Source organism: Macaca thibetana, chromosome 4 (genome assembly GCF_024542745.1).
Source record: "Macaca thibetana thibetana isolate TM-01 chromosome 4, ASM2454274v1, whole genome shotgun sequence".
Lineage (NCBI taxonomy): Eukaryota > Metazoa > Chordata > Mammalia > Primates > Cercopithecidae > Macaca > Macaca thibetana.
Window position 1 is genome coordinate 41,977,488 of NC_065581.1, and position 13,536 is coordinate 41,991,023.

At 41.5% G+C, this 13,536-nt stretch overlaps 2 protein-coding genes across 11 annotated transcripts in view; one reads left to right on the forward strand and one right to left on the reverse strand.

Moving 5' to 3' along the window:
• The window catches only part of OARD1 (O-acyl-ADP-ribose deacylase 1), a 449,744-nt gene that overhangs the window by 33,114 nt on the left and 403,094 nt on the right, over positions 1-13,536 (reverse strand). The window lies entirely within an intron of this gene.
• Positions 1-13,536, forward strand: part of LOC126953787 (adenylate cyclase type 10-like) — a 41,084-nt gene that overhangs the window by 1,121 nt on the left and 26,427 nt on the right. For 6 of the 10 annotated variants that reach the window (XR_007725361.1, XM_050789418.1, XM_050789419.1 and 3 more), the window contains exons 1-10: positions 2-90; positions 212-960; positions 1,788-1,892; positions 4,874-4,912; positions 5,989-6,132; positions 8,483-8,688; positions 8,948-9,038; positions 9,128-9,216; positions 9,842-10,033; positions 11,010-11,131. Coding sequence is in view for 9 of the 10 variants with exons in the window: in XM_050789418.1 (XP_050645375.1) it covers positions 255-960; positions 1,788-1,892; positions 4,874-4,912; positions 5,989-6,132; positions 8,483-8,688; positions 8,948-9,038; positions 9,128-9,216; positions 9,842-10,033; positions 11,010-11,131 (1,694 nt within the window). In the remaining variant the exon portion in view is untranslated. Of the gene's footprint in view, position 1; positions 91-211; positions 961-1,787; positions 1,893-4,873; positions 4,913-5,988; positions 6,133-7,887; positions 8,008-8,482; positions 8,689-8,947; positions 9,039-9,127; positions 9,217-9,841; positions 10,034-11,009; positions 11,132-13,536 lie in introns of those variants that run through there. The other 4 variants (XM_050789420.1, XM_050789422.1, XM_050789425.1 and 1 more) reach the window with 4 other exon arrangements.

A 13,536-nucleotide genomic window follows, 5' to 3' on the forward strand; every position in this document is an offset into this window, starting at 1 on the left:
TGATGCTACTACTGAAAGTGTTTATCAAAATGTGACGAAAATTGGCCCTTATCACAAAAACAGCCTTGATTAAGTATTCTAGAATTACAGGTAGTGAAGATATACTTTTTACATTTTGTTAGATTTTGTTTTGGCAGAACACCAAAACAAAAGTACTTTTCTGATGGTTAAAAATCCACAGCATGCTCACCTTGTTACTGTTTTACCTTAGGGTCACTGGTAATCTAAGCAACAAAAGACTAGAAGCCTCCGATATGCCATTGTCACACACGAGAGACAAACAGCCCCGGGTAGCATGCGTGATGAGAGCAGGAGACCTGCCCTGGCAGATAAAAGGAGAAACTCACCACAACAATGAAGGAAAAGGACTGACAGTATTTGATAGATTTAGTCAAACTGTGCTTGAGGTTTGGCTTAGATTTATGCCAGTAGAACCTGTCCTTAACAAATTCAGAGATGACCCAAGATTCTACTCTGTGGTATGGGGGAAAGACCTCTCGATATTTATCTCACATCAACGGCTTTACCGCAGGAGCGTCTACACCTCTCCCGTTTCCTGTAGAAAAGACAGCTTTGCTCCTTTGAAAGCGCGGACTGCAGCACCTCCAGCCCCTTCTCCCCGCGGAACTCGGCCCGCGATGGTTGTGGGAAGGTGGTGGGGCGGGGACTGCAGCCGCTTCCGATTGGCGTTGCCCCAAGGAAGCCTGCGCGGATTGGTTGGCGGCAGGACCCCCAACAGAGCCTGCCATGCGGATTGGCTGCTACGCTGCTGGACCCTGTTTCCGGTACCTGGGCGGGCAGCTATGGTGACTGGCAGGCGGGATGCGAAGCTGCCTGTGTGGCCGGTGGAGGCCCGCTTGGCGGCACTGCTTCCCGACCTACTGGTCTTTCGGAAGCCCAGGGGATCGGAACCCGAGCTCGCCACGGCCCAGGGAGTCCTCCTAGGCGTCCATGTGACGGGTGAGGGCGATGGCCGGCACTTCAGCCTCCTGGCCTGCGGGAGAAGCGGCCGTTGGGTCTAAGCCCCTGGAGGCTGCGACGGTTACAGACCTAGCCTCCCGCGAGCTAAGGCACAGTTTACTTCGTCCCGCGGCTTCCGCAGGAAACTTTGAGGGTCTTCGTTTTAGCGTGGGAAGACATCTTTTGGGATGAACCAGCCCAGCCCTTGAGCTCACCTCAAAGATGATGAAATTGAAACTCAGAGGAAAGGATTTTTACAGGACCACGCAGCGGGCTGTGAACCCGTGTCTCCCAACCCCGAGCAATTTCTATTAAGCGTTCTGTTTCAGTTATTTTATTCTTTCAATTAATTCATTCTTGGCGTCGTTAAGTATGTGCTTGCCATTGTTCTGGCCGTAGCTATCTAGCAGCCACTCCTAGAGTTGTTCATTTAACAAATATTTATTCTGTGTCAGGGATATGAAGATGGGTAATACCAGGTGCCTGTCCTCACCGTGTGAGTGATTCTCTGGCCAGACGTGAGGAGGGATCCTGTTGTTTCCCATAGCCAGGCAGCTGCCTAAGAGGGTGGGGGAAAGAGCTGGCTCCAGATGAAAAGGGCACCATCTCCAGCTCCTGGAAGCAGAGAGGGTGGTCCTCTGGATTCCCAGTGGCAGCGGCAACCAACCTGGCCCTTAGTAGTTTCTAAGTTACACCATGTTAATGGATAAAGGAATTACTCAGCTTGAAGAGATCTGTTTCCTTTACACCAGGCTGATGTGTGGGGAGAAAGGGGCCAAAAAGTTAGGATTTGGAGTTAACATGGTAATTTCTGCTTTGTTGGTCAGGGTTTACAGCATTAATGGACAGGTTCAGCCTGACCTGCAAGTCGGAACGTGACATGGACAAACTGGCCCACATCTTCAGTTACTACATTAGTGACATCGTGGAGCGTGAGTGATCATTGTAGGGTAACAAGGTGTGGTGCTGGGCTCCCGAGGGTTTATAAAAGAAGGTGACCAGAAGTACTTTAAAACAGGTACTAAAGGGTCATTCCTTTAGCATCATTCATCTTTGGTTTTTTCAAGTTGCCACTGAAAAGCTAGACCTTTGCCTGTTATCTGCCATTCTACCCAGTCTTACATTCTATTGACTCATTGTTCAAAGGTGGGGCAGGAGGAGCTAATTTACTTTGCACATTTGTATTTTATTTCAAAATAAAGTGTTCTAACAATAATGTATCTCAAGTGTGTATTTAGACCAAATTTATAAAACATCTTTTTGTTCTATTATTATATTTTGATCCTGTGAGGAAGGAATAGGATGTTTTCTTATTTTCTGCCATATATTAAGCTTTTAGATATTTGCCAAATTTCCAGTATCTGGAAGAAAACTCATTTGTGCAGTACCCATGTTTTGAGTACCTACTCTGTGACATGGACTGTAATAGGTGTAGGCGGGGCAAGAACCCACTCTTGGACTTTTTGGTTAGGCCTACCCAACAGAAATTACTCTGACCTTATACCTTTTAGTACTTAGGTAACATTCTCATCCTTTACTGACAGCTTGCTATATGTTTCTATCCATCATTCTGAGATTCACCAGAATAATTACTTTGTGGCATCTCCATTAAGAATTTGATTATTTGACTTACCTCTTATCCTTAAGGAATACATATGGAAGGGTGTTTGCTTTTTCTCATAGGTTTGGATGAAGGGGAAGATAAAAATTCTGTATCGTGTATGTACTCTAATACCAGCAACTGCTGGGTACTAGAAATACAGGGCAAAGTAAGACAGAGTACCTTCATTTAGTTTCCATTTTAGTGGGACAGACAATAAGTAAACAATAATTGTAGCTTCTACATTCTATTAAGGAAATAAACATAGTATAGTGGTATAAAAAAAAAACAAAATAATTTTAGGATAGGGGAGTGTATGAGACAGGGTGGTCATAGAAGTCTCCTCTGAGGAGGTATTATTTAAGCTGACACATGAAGGATGAGGGGAACAGCTTGTGAAGAACTAGGGGTAAAGCATTTCCGACAGAATACCAAGTGCAAAGGTCCTGAGACAGGAGAAAGCTCGGCACACTCCAGGAGCTAACAGAAGGCCAGTGCAGGCCAAAATGTAGCTTGCAGGGTGAAGAGTGGTTTGAGGCAAGGTTGGGGGTTGGTAGCTATGAGATCACCAAGCTCTGTAGTCCATAGTAAAGAGTTGGAATTATATATTTCTGTATAAAGGAAAACTGGAAAGGTCTAGCAGGGGAGTAATATGATCTGATTAACACTTTAAAACTGATTTTGGCTACTGTGTGGAGATTGAATGCTGGTGGAGAGTGAATTTAAGAATAGAAGCTGGAAGAGACAATTGTCCTGGAAAGATGATGGAGATTTGGTCTAGAGCAGTGGTTCTCAACCTCAGCTGTGGTTGCCTGAGGAGCTTTTTGATTGTTTTATTCTTTTTTCTATATTTTGTTTTTTGTTTTTTTTGGAAGAGACTGGGGTCTCAGTATGTTGCCAAGTTTGTCTTGAACTCTAGAGCTTAAAAGGTTCTTCTGCCTCAACCTCTCAAATAGCTGGGACTACAGGTACCGTACCACCTTGTCTAACTAAAAATCTTAATGCCTAAGCTTCACCCCAGGCCATTTAAATCAGAATTTCTTGAGGTTGGCCCAGGAATAAGATCTTTTAAAGTTTCATAGGCAATTCCAATGTGCAGTCAAGACTGAAGATTGTTGGTGTAGGGGTATGGCAGGGGAGCTGCGTGGGGTAGATTAACCTGAAATATATTTTGCAGGTTCAACAGACAGGAGTTGCTAATACATTAAATTTCAGTGGGAACTGGTGAGAAAAAGGACTCAGTTTTTTGGCTTTCATAAATGAATTGATCATGTCATTTACCAAGACAGGAAAGACTGAACATTGAGAAAGAAAATCAAGAGTTCTGTTTTGAATATGTTGAGTTTGAGATGCCAGTAAGTCTTTCAAGTGGGGAATGACTCCATTCAATTGGAGAATCCAGCTATGATTGAGCCTGGAGCTCAGAGAAGAGATCCCTGTTAGAGATGAAAATGTGAGTTGATGGCATAAAGTGGGACTTAAGAACCGATTGAGTTCATGTTGGAAGAGCGTAAATAAAGAGAAAGAGCCTTTGGCTGAGGCTTGAGGAACTCCAGGGAAGGATTATGATAAGGGAGAAAGAACCTGAAAAAGAGACTACAAACAGCCAGTGAGGTAGGATATTGTGGTGTTCCTGAAGCCAAAGGAGAGGTAGTGTCTCTAGAAGAAAGCTGCAGCTAGCTGGGTTGAAAATGACAGCTGTCAAGTACAGTGAGGTCAGAGAAGTATTGAATTTAGCAAGATTAATGCTGTTGATGACCTTGATAATTTGAAGTAGTGGAGATGGAAGTCAGATTGGAGTAAGCTGAGAAAAAGAATGGCAGAGAAAACATTTATGAGGAAAATATATGTAGCCAACTTTTTGAGATTTGGGGTTTTGTTTGTTGTGAATATAGCAGGAAAAAAAATGGAGCTAATAGGCAGAAGAGAAGGTAGAGCCAAGAATATGTGGGTTATTTTTGTGTGTTTTGGTTTTGTTTTTTGCTATTGATGAGAATGTTTCAGTAGAGAGATTAGGAACAGTGTGAAGTTCTCGAGAAGGTAAAAGGGGATAAGATTCCTATCACAAATGGGGTGGCTTTGAAGAGAGCAGGAATACTTCCATTTTAGAAAAGATGTATGTAGGTGCAGATAGATTTGGGGAGAAAATGACTAGAAGGAAGAAGGAACCTGAGTCTTGGAGTGAGCAAATGGACAAGAATGACATGAGGATAAACTCAGTAGGCCATTCTTTTGACCATATATGATTCTGCCCTGATCTGGTTTATATCTGATTTTGACTCATTTTCCTCTCTCTTTCTTACTTGATTTCAGATGTTCTCTGTTTTGGAGGGGATATCCTAAATATCACAGGTATTTTTTCAGTTTTTCTAAATACATAAAAGACTGTGAGTGAGGAGGACTATATTTAGGTGGAATTCAGCATATTGGTTTATTCAGCATTGTTTGATTAAAAGGTACTGGATACCAAGATGAGGAAGACATAGTCTGTGCCTCAAAGGATCCCCCAGTCTAATGGAAAAGCTTTGCCCAAATTAAACTCTCACATGCTTTGCATTTTTGTTTAGATTGAAGGACAGCAAAATAAGTGCCAATAAAGCATTCTTTTTTTTTTTTTTTTTTTTTTTTGAGGCGGAGTCTCGCTCTGTCGCCCAGGCTGGAGTGCAGTGGCGCGATCTCGGCTCACTGCAAGCTCCGCCTCCCAGGTTCCCGCCATTCTCCTGCCTCAGCCTCCCGAGTAGCTGGGACTACAGGCGCCGCCACCACGCCCGGCTAATTTTTTTTTTTTTTTTTTTTTTGTATTTTTTTTTAGTGGAGATGGGGTTCATTGTGTTAGCCAGGATGGTCTCGATCTCCTGACCTCGTGATCCGCCCGTCTCGGCCTCCCAAAGTGCTGGGATTACAGGCTTGAGCCACCGCGCCCGGCCCAATAAAGCATTCTTGAGAAAACTAATGAGAAACTTGGTCATTAATAGCAGAAGCTAAGCATGAGATGGGGAGGAGTCAAGCATGTCCTATCTGGAGAACTCAAGATCACTAACAGCTGTATGCCCCGGAGTTGGCCTGTCTCCTTATTTAAACATAATAAAACCAGCCATCAAATTAGATATGAACTTGAACCCACTTTTTATGAACCTTTTGCTAGTACCTCTCCTCCTCTGTTAGTATACTGGTGGAAGGAAGATTACCAAAAATATCCTTAGGATCATTTAAACTTCTACCTAGTTATGTTTTTATGTACTGGATGATTTTGAGGATCTGAAGCAGTATTTTAACCTAGCATAATGTATATAACCAAGAAACCTTGCCTGATAACTTACATAATATCCACACTGGGTCAAGTTGATCTTCTACGTTACTGGGACTTTGCCCTGGACCAAGTAAGACTAGATATTTGGTCCCCGTCAGCCTATCCTGTGTCTCTGCAGGGAACATGCTCCTGGCACTCTGGAGAGTAGAACAAAATCAACTGAGTGACATCATTACCTTGGTGGCAAAATGCAGTCTGGAGATACAGGAGAAATTTGGGATCTATCACACCAGAGAAGGCCAGGACCTGCAGTTAAAGATAGGTAGTACCTCCTAAAAGAGTGATCCAACTGGGCGAGGGGGAACCCACTATAAAAACCTCAAGATAAATGATAAACTGGGAAAAAAAATATTTGCAATTCATATAGACAAAGGGTGAATGGCTCTACTAGGGAAAGAGCACTTAGAAATCAAGAATAATACTCTTAAGAGAAAAATGGACAAAGGCCATGAGTAAATTGTATATAGACAAGGAAACTCATGTCTTTTAACACATCAAAAGATGATCAACATTCTTAATAAGAAAAATGCCAATTGGAAGTACACTGACTACCTTTCTTACCTATAGATAGGCAAAACTTCAGATGCTGGACAATGTACTCTGGTGAGTCTGAGGAATGAGCTTTTTCTTACTGTGAGTGAACAATGGTATAAGGGTGACTTGGCAATCTTTATTATATTTATTTTTATTGTCTTTATTGTACTTTTTATGTCAAGAAAAACTAAACCATATAAAAATATATATTAAAAAGTCTTGTTTTCACTTACATACCATCTATACTATTTACTCTTACAAGTACATTTATTCCTTAACCTCACAATCCTTCTGGACATTTATCCTATAGGTATGCCTACACACATATGAAATGTTGCGCATGCAAGGTTATTGATTGTAATATGGTTTGTAATTTTAAAACATTGAAATCAACTTATTTATAGGAGACTGGTTAAGTAAATAATATGTATACTCAATAAGATTATCTGCAACTTTAAAAAAAATAAGATGTCTTGACATGGCAGTATCTCCAAGATATAGTTAAGTGAAAAAAAGTAAGATACAAAACAGCATGTTTAGTATGCTACCATCTGTGTAAGGAGGAAAATAGAAACACTGGAAAAATATACAAGAAACTAATAAAATTACTAATATCAGGAAAATAGTAAAGATGGGCATGTAGGTAAAGCAAGATTTTAAAATATATATTCTTTATAGTTTAGTTTTTGAACTATGTTAGTGCTTGACAGAATCAAAAATATAACACAATATAATAAAAGAAAGCTATATACAGAAGCCAAAGTTTCACCAACGGCAGAGTCAGGATTGGAGGGGAAGTTCAATACACAAAGCTCCTTCACAAGGGTTCAGAAACCTCTTTAAGGGCAAAAGTTGGCTCCAGCTGTTCTTTTATGTTTTGAGGAGCAGTGGTAAAGAATTATATTCTGTTTTATATGGCATCTCTTTTGTCCTGCCATCTTTCATTTCTTTTGGTTTTTGTCTTATTAAGGATAATTGATACTATACATTGGCATATTTATACACTTTTGAAACCATCACCACAATAAAGATAGTGAACATACTTATCACTCAAAAAGTCTCCTTGTGCCCCTTTGTCCATTCTTCTTCCACTACTCTCCTTCACCATCTTCAGACAGACAAAATGTCCATCTCCAGGTGTATTACATAAGAGAAGGAAATCTGGGGGAAGAATTTTTTTTTTTTTTTTTTTTGAGATGGAGTCTCGCTCTGTCACCTAGACTGGCACACAGTGGCGCGATCTCAGCTCACTGCAACCTCTGCCTCCAGGGTTCATGCGATTCTTCTGCCTCAGCCTCCTGAGTAACTGGGATTATAGGCACGCACCACCATGCCTGGCTAATTTTTTTTTGTATTTTTGGTAGAGACGGGGGGGGGTGCGGGGGGGGGGGGGGGGGGGTTCTTCTGCCTCAGCCTCCTGAGTAACTGGGATTATAGGCACGCACCACCATGCCTGGCTAATTTTTTTTTGTATTTTTGGTAGAGACGGGGTTTCACCATGTTGGTCAGGCTGGTCTCGAACTCCCAACCTCGGGTCATCTGCCTGCCTCGGCCTCCCCAAGTGCTGGGATTACAGGCATGAGCCACCGCACCTGGTCGTAAGGTATTGTTATTTTTTTGTTTGTTTTTTGTTTTTCCATTCTTTTTTTTTTATATATATATATACTTTAAGTTCTAGGACACATGTGCACAACATGCAGATTTGTTACATATGTGTACATGTGCCAAGTTGGTGTGCTGCACCCATTAACTCGTCATTTACATTAGGTATATCTCATAATGCTATCCCTCCCCCTCCCCCCACCCCACAACAGGCTCCAGTGTGTAATGTTCCCCTTCTTGTGTCCAAGTGTTCTCATTGTTCAATTCCCACCTATGAGTGAGAACATGCAGTGTTTGGTTTTTTGTCCCGTAAGGTATTATTTTTAAAGGTTAGCTCACCTAAGACTTCTGCAGCTGAGGGCAATAACAAGATTGGCATGATGCATAGAGCCATGTGGGGATTCCAGACCCCTCCTGTTGCATAGTTTCCCAATTGAGTTTGACTATTCTCCATTTATCTCATTTTTTCTGGATAGGTCTGTCTGCGGGTCGGATTTCCCAGGTTATTGTTGGAGATGAGCGACAGCAATACCTCTTGGTGATTGGGCGGGATGTAGATGATGTCCGGTTAGCTCAGCGTTTGGCTCAGGCAAATGAGATTGTCCTATCCTGGAACTGCTGGATGCTCTGCGAGCAGTATATGTTTGAAGTGGAAATCATGAGGGAGGATGAAGCTGTGAAGGTAGGAGGCTAGCTTCATCTATTCACATCCTGAAAAGGCCTTCCTATTACACAGGGCAATGCTCTGATAGTGTTCACATATTGCCTGGCCAAACCAACGACCATTGGAACTCAATTTAGGAGGGAGGTTGGGAATATTCTCCTATGAAGATGGATGAGGTAGAACAGTGAGGCTGAGGAGATAAAAGGCAAACAAGGGTGATAGAATCCTCAGCCTTTCTTGTGTGGGGGCACAGAATTAAGCAGTTTCCTTTCTGTAGTTAAGAGATATGCGGATCATTGACCCATTTGATTTTGATGAGCATTTTGACAAGTGCCTCGATTATCTACCACATTACCGTACAAGTGCTGGTAAGTTACTTTGTCCTTTCTACCTAAGCCCCAAATTTTAAACATTAATTTTCCACATGGCCAGGGACCTTTTATTTTTCTTTTCTCAGAGACTCTAAGAACTGCACTGGAATTGGATCCACACTCTGATCTTGACCAAAAGCTGCGGAAACACATAATGAAAAACCTTTTGAAGAAGGTTATTTCCTAGTTCTTGAATCCTCGTATAGTCTGTGTGTGTGTGTGTGTGTGTGTGTGTGTGTGCACGCGTGCATATAAACTTAGGTGTACAATTGTAAGTGACAACTTTTTTGTATTACTCAGTTAATCTCCAGCACCCCATTGTAATTCCAGCAGATTTACCCATCTGTGCCAACATAATACGGTGATGAACATGTCTTAAACCTTTAGCTAGATTTCTCAATCCTAGAAAGTAGAAACCATATTTGTTTTTTAATTTGTTCTTCAACAATTTAGTACACTGTAAGAAGGGTATAGTGTGTATGTTTGGTAAATATAAGTTGACTGATTGTATATATATATGCATATATGTGAATTCCTTAGTAAGAGTGTAATGACTAATGGATGTGTCAAATTAACTCTTAGAGAATAAATCTTGACAGATTTCATCAGTGAATTCTGCCTAGTCAGTTTTAGTTCCAAGTGCATTGGGTTGTATATCTTCTATACTGAAATTTCTTTTAAGTTTTTGCTGAGACCCTTAAGTTATTTTCTCATATATACCATGAAATACATAATGAAAATGCCTGAACATGATGCTGATAGTTGAAAATACAGGTAGGTAATTCAATGTGTCTTTGCAGATTGATGAAGGCCAGCCTGTAGAGTATGTATCTGAATTCCGTACGGTGACTCTGGTTTTGGTCAGCCTGGAGTTCCACAAGACAGCATGGATGTTGCATTTGTGTCATCTTATCCAGGAGTCTGCCTTATACATCTCCACAGTCATTGAGAAAGGGGGTGGCCAGCTGAGTCGGATCTTTATGTTTGAGAAAGTAAGTACAAGGGAACTTGACCCATCAGCATTAAAGGTGAGTGAGGAGTGATGTCCTCCCACATAACACAAGTGTAAGTCAAATTCCCTGCTACTTATTTTGTAACAAGCTATATTACATTAAAACTTCAACTAATGCTAATTAAGAAATGGGATGTTCTTGTTAGTTTAATTTTCAGGGTTACTGAGGGTTACTCTCCATGTCATTTTTTATTGAATTCTTGTTGAAGAATCCTTGTGAAGCATAAAGAATGTTTTTCTGGTTCTAGTAGTAAAGTAAATGTAATCAGGTCTTTCTCAAATAATTAAGGATCTTGAAAAAAAGCAGAATCTTAATACTTGACGTTATAAGTGATGAAAATGTGGGCAGATAGACTTAGCTCAAGGTATATACTAGAAATTAAATTTTTGAAAAGTTCTTGATAGCAGTTTTTCTTGTGTTTTAAATTTCAGCTCTTTGAATAGTGAAATCAAGATTTTTTAAATGTCTACATTGCTGGCCAGGTGCGGTGGCTCACGCCTGTAATCCCAGCACTTTGGGAGGCCAAGGCAGGCAGATCACGAGGTCAGGAGATCAAGACCATCCTGGCTAACACGGTGAAACCCTGTCTCTACTAAAAATACAAAAAAATTAGCCAGGCATGGTGGCGGGTGCCTGTAGTCCCAGCTACTTGGGAGACTAAGGCAGGAGAATGGCATGAACCCAGGAGGCGGAGCTTGCAGTGAGCCGAGATCGCACCACTACACTCCAACCTGGGCTACAGAGCGAGACTCCATCTCAAAAAGAAAAAAAAAAAAAGTCTATGTTGCTGTGGCCCAGAGTTTCCATTTTATGAATCATGTAGAATCCTATATTTCCAACAGGAGAGTGTTCAAGGATAGGGTCTGGGTTCATTCAGGGGAGCTGGTTTAGTTTAGGCAAGCCATATTCCTTTCCCAGGTAAGTGTCTCATTTCTTTGTTTGTCATCTATCCCAGGGCTGCATGTTCCTCTGTGTTTTCGGCCTTCCTGGTGATAAGAAGCCAGACGAGTGTGCACATGCCCTGGAGAGCTCCTTCAGCATCTTTAGCTTCTGCTGGGAGAATCCTGCTAAGACCAAGTAAGGAGGAAGGTGGGGCAGAGAGGAGCTTCTCAGGCCCCAGGGGCTCTTCAGGCAGGGTAGGAGGCAGTAACAAGTGGCAGGGATTCAAGTAGTCCAGAATTTGCCTAATGTGAAGGGAACATGCTAAGGAAAGTGAGCAAACAAGATCTATTAAGAAATCACCAGATACAGATCTCTGTACTGAATACCCAGGGGAAATAAAGATACATTCCCATTCAGCGGGTCAGGAAAAGGAGAGAAACAGAACAAACATACCAAGATTCAAGAACACTGCAAAGGAACAAGCAAATGTGTAAATTAATATGATGCAAATAACATCCCTGTGGAGAGGATACAGAATAAAGGCTGCCTGTCTACAAGAGAGAGTATGAGAGAAGTTGTGGAGAAATTACCTAGATAGTAAGGAACCATAGCTGGTTAGCGCTGTCTTGGCTTTCATTCTGGGTCTTTCACAGATCTTATTGCCTTTTCTGGCCCTTAAACTGAACTGATCTCCCTCTTCCACATCCACCCCTCACCGAACCACCTTTCACAAAACCTAACCCAGATGAAGGTATAGAAAAATCTATTTTCCCACTAGTTGCATTATGATAAAGTTGGTTGGAAGTTTTCGATTGACTTTTTAAAATAGAAAGCTATGGAGAAAGTGTGTACATGAATGAATTTTTAAAATAGTTACTTCCAGTGTTAACATTGAATCAGATTGGTTTGCTTGCCATAACTTAATTCAAAATGGATAAAAATTGTATCAAACATGTAAATAGTGCTTTAACATTTATAGAATACTTTAGTATATGCTACCAATGTGAAAATTTGTATCCCTCTTTATTTTTTGCTGTTTTTTAGAGACAGAGTCTCGCTCTGTTTCCCAGGCTAAAGTTCCGTGGCACAATCACGGCTCACTGCATCCTCAACCTCATCCTTCCAAGTAGCTCAGACTACAGGCACACGCCCCACACTGGGCTATTTTATTTTATTTTTTTTTAGTAGAGACAAGGTCTTGCTATGTTGCCCAGGCTGGTTTCAAACTCCTGAGTGCAAGTGATCTCCCACCTCAGCCTCCCAAAGTGCTGGGACTATAGGTGTGATGCCCCTCTTTTATACATTAAGGAAATTAAGGTCACAGAAGAGAAGTTACTAGCGTATAGCAGAGCTTTTAATGAAACCCAGATCTTCAGTCTTCAAATCCTGTGTTGTTTCATTACTTATCCCCCAGCTGCCTCTTATAAAATGCAAATGCTCCCCAAAAGAATCAAATATGCTATTAATGTGATATAATTATAGATACACACTCATAGAATGTTAATATTGGAAAGGAATTTAGAGATGATCTGATCCAAGCCGTATTTTAGAAATAAGAAAGATGCTACAGTTGCTTAATAGATGCTCAGACTCTTTGCCCAAGGCAAATACATGTTAACACTGTTAACACTTCTTTCAGGTTTGGTGGGATCTGCAGATACTCCTACATCCTACCTCCCAGTCTTGTCTCTAGTGTGGATATGCTGGGCAGTATTAGTCAGGGTTCTCTTAGAGGGACAGAACTAATACATATATATATATAGTTACATATAATTATGTTATATATTATATAGAACATATATATATATTAAAAAAGGGGAGTTTATTAAGTATTAACTTACACGACCACAAAGCCCCACAATAGGCTGTCTGTAAGCTGAGGAGCAAGGAGAGCCAGTCCGAATGCCAAAACTGAAGAACTTGGAGGTCGATGTTTGAGGGCAGGAAGCATCCAGCATGGGAGAAAGATGTAGGCTGGAAGGCTAGGCCTGTCTCCCTCATTTCACATTTTTCTGCCTGCTTTATATTCGTTGGCAGCTGATTAGATTGTGCCCACCAGATTAAAGGTGGATCTGCCTTCCGCAGCCCACTGACTCAAATGTTAATCTCTTTTGGCAACACCCTCACAGAAACATGCAGGATTAATACTTTCAATCCTTCAATCAAGTTGACACTCAGTATTAACCATCACATGGGCCATCCCCTCCAGTGCTGGTCTGTTCTGTTCTTGAAGTTTGTATTGCCCTGTGGCCTTCAAGGGTCCCACCCTTGGCCCTTACTCTTAAAAGAGTCATTTCTTTGGCCTTTAGAGACTGTCTTACAATGCCCTTAAGAATGTCTTCTGTCACTCTTAGGCTGTAACTTGGTCATTTCCATCTTATTTAGTTTAGAATATAATAGATGTTAAGAACTAGGCCGGGCGCGGTGGCTCAAGCCTGTAATCCCAGCACTTTGGGAGGCCGAGACGGGCGGATCACAAGGTCAGGAGATCGAGACCAGCCTGGCTAATACAGTGAAACCCCGTCTCTACTAAAAAAATACAAAAAACTAGCCGGGTGAGGTGGCGGGCGCCTGTAGTCCCAGCTACTCGGGAGGCTGAG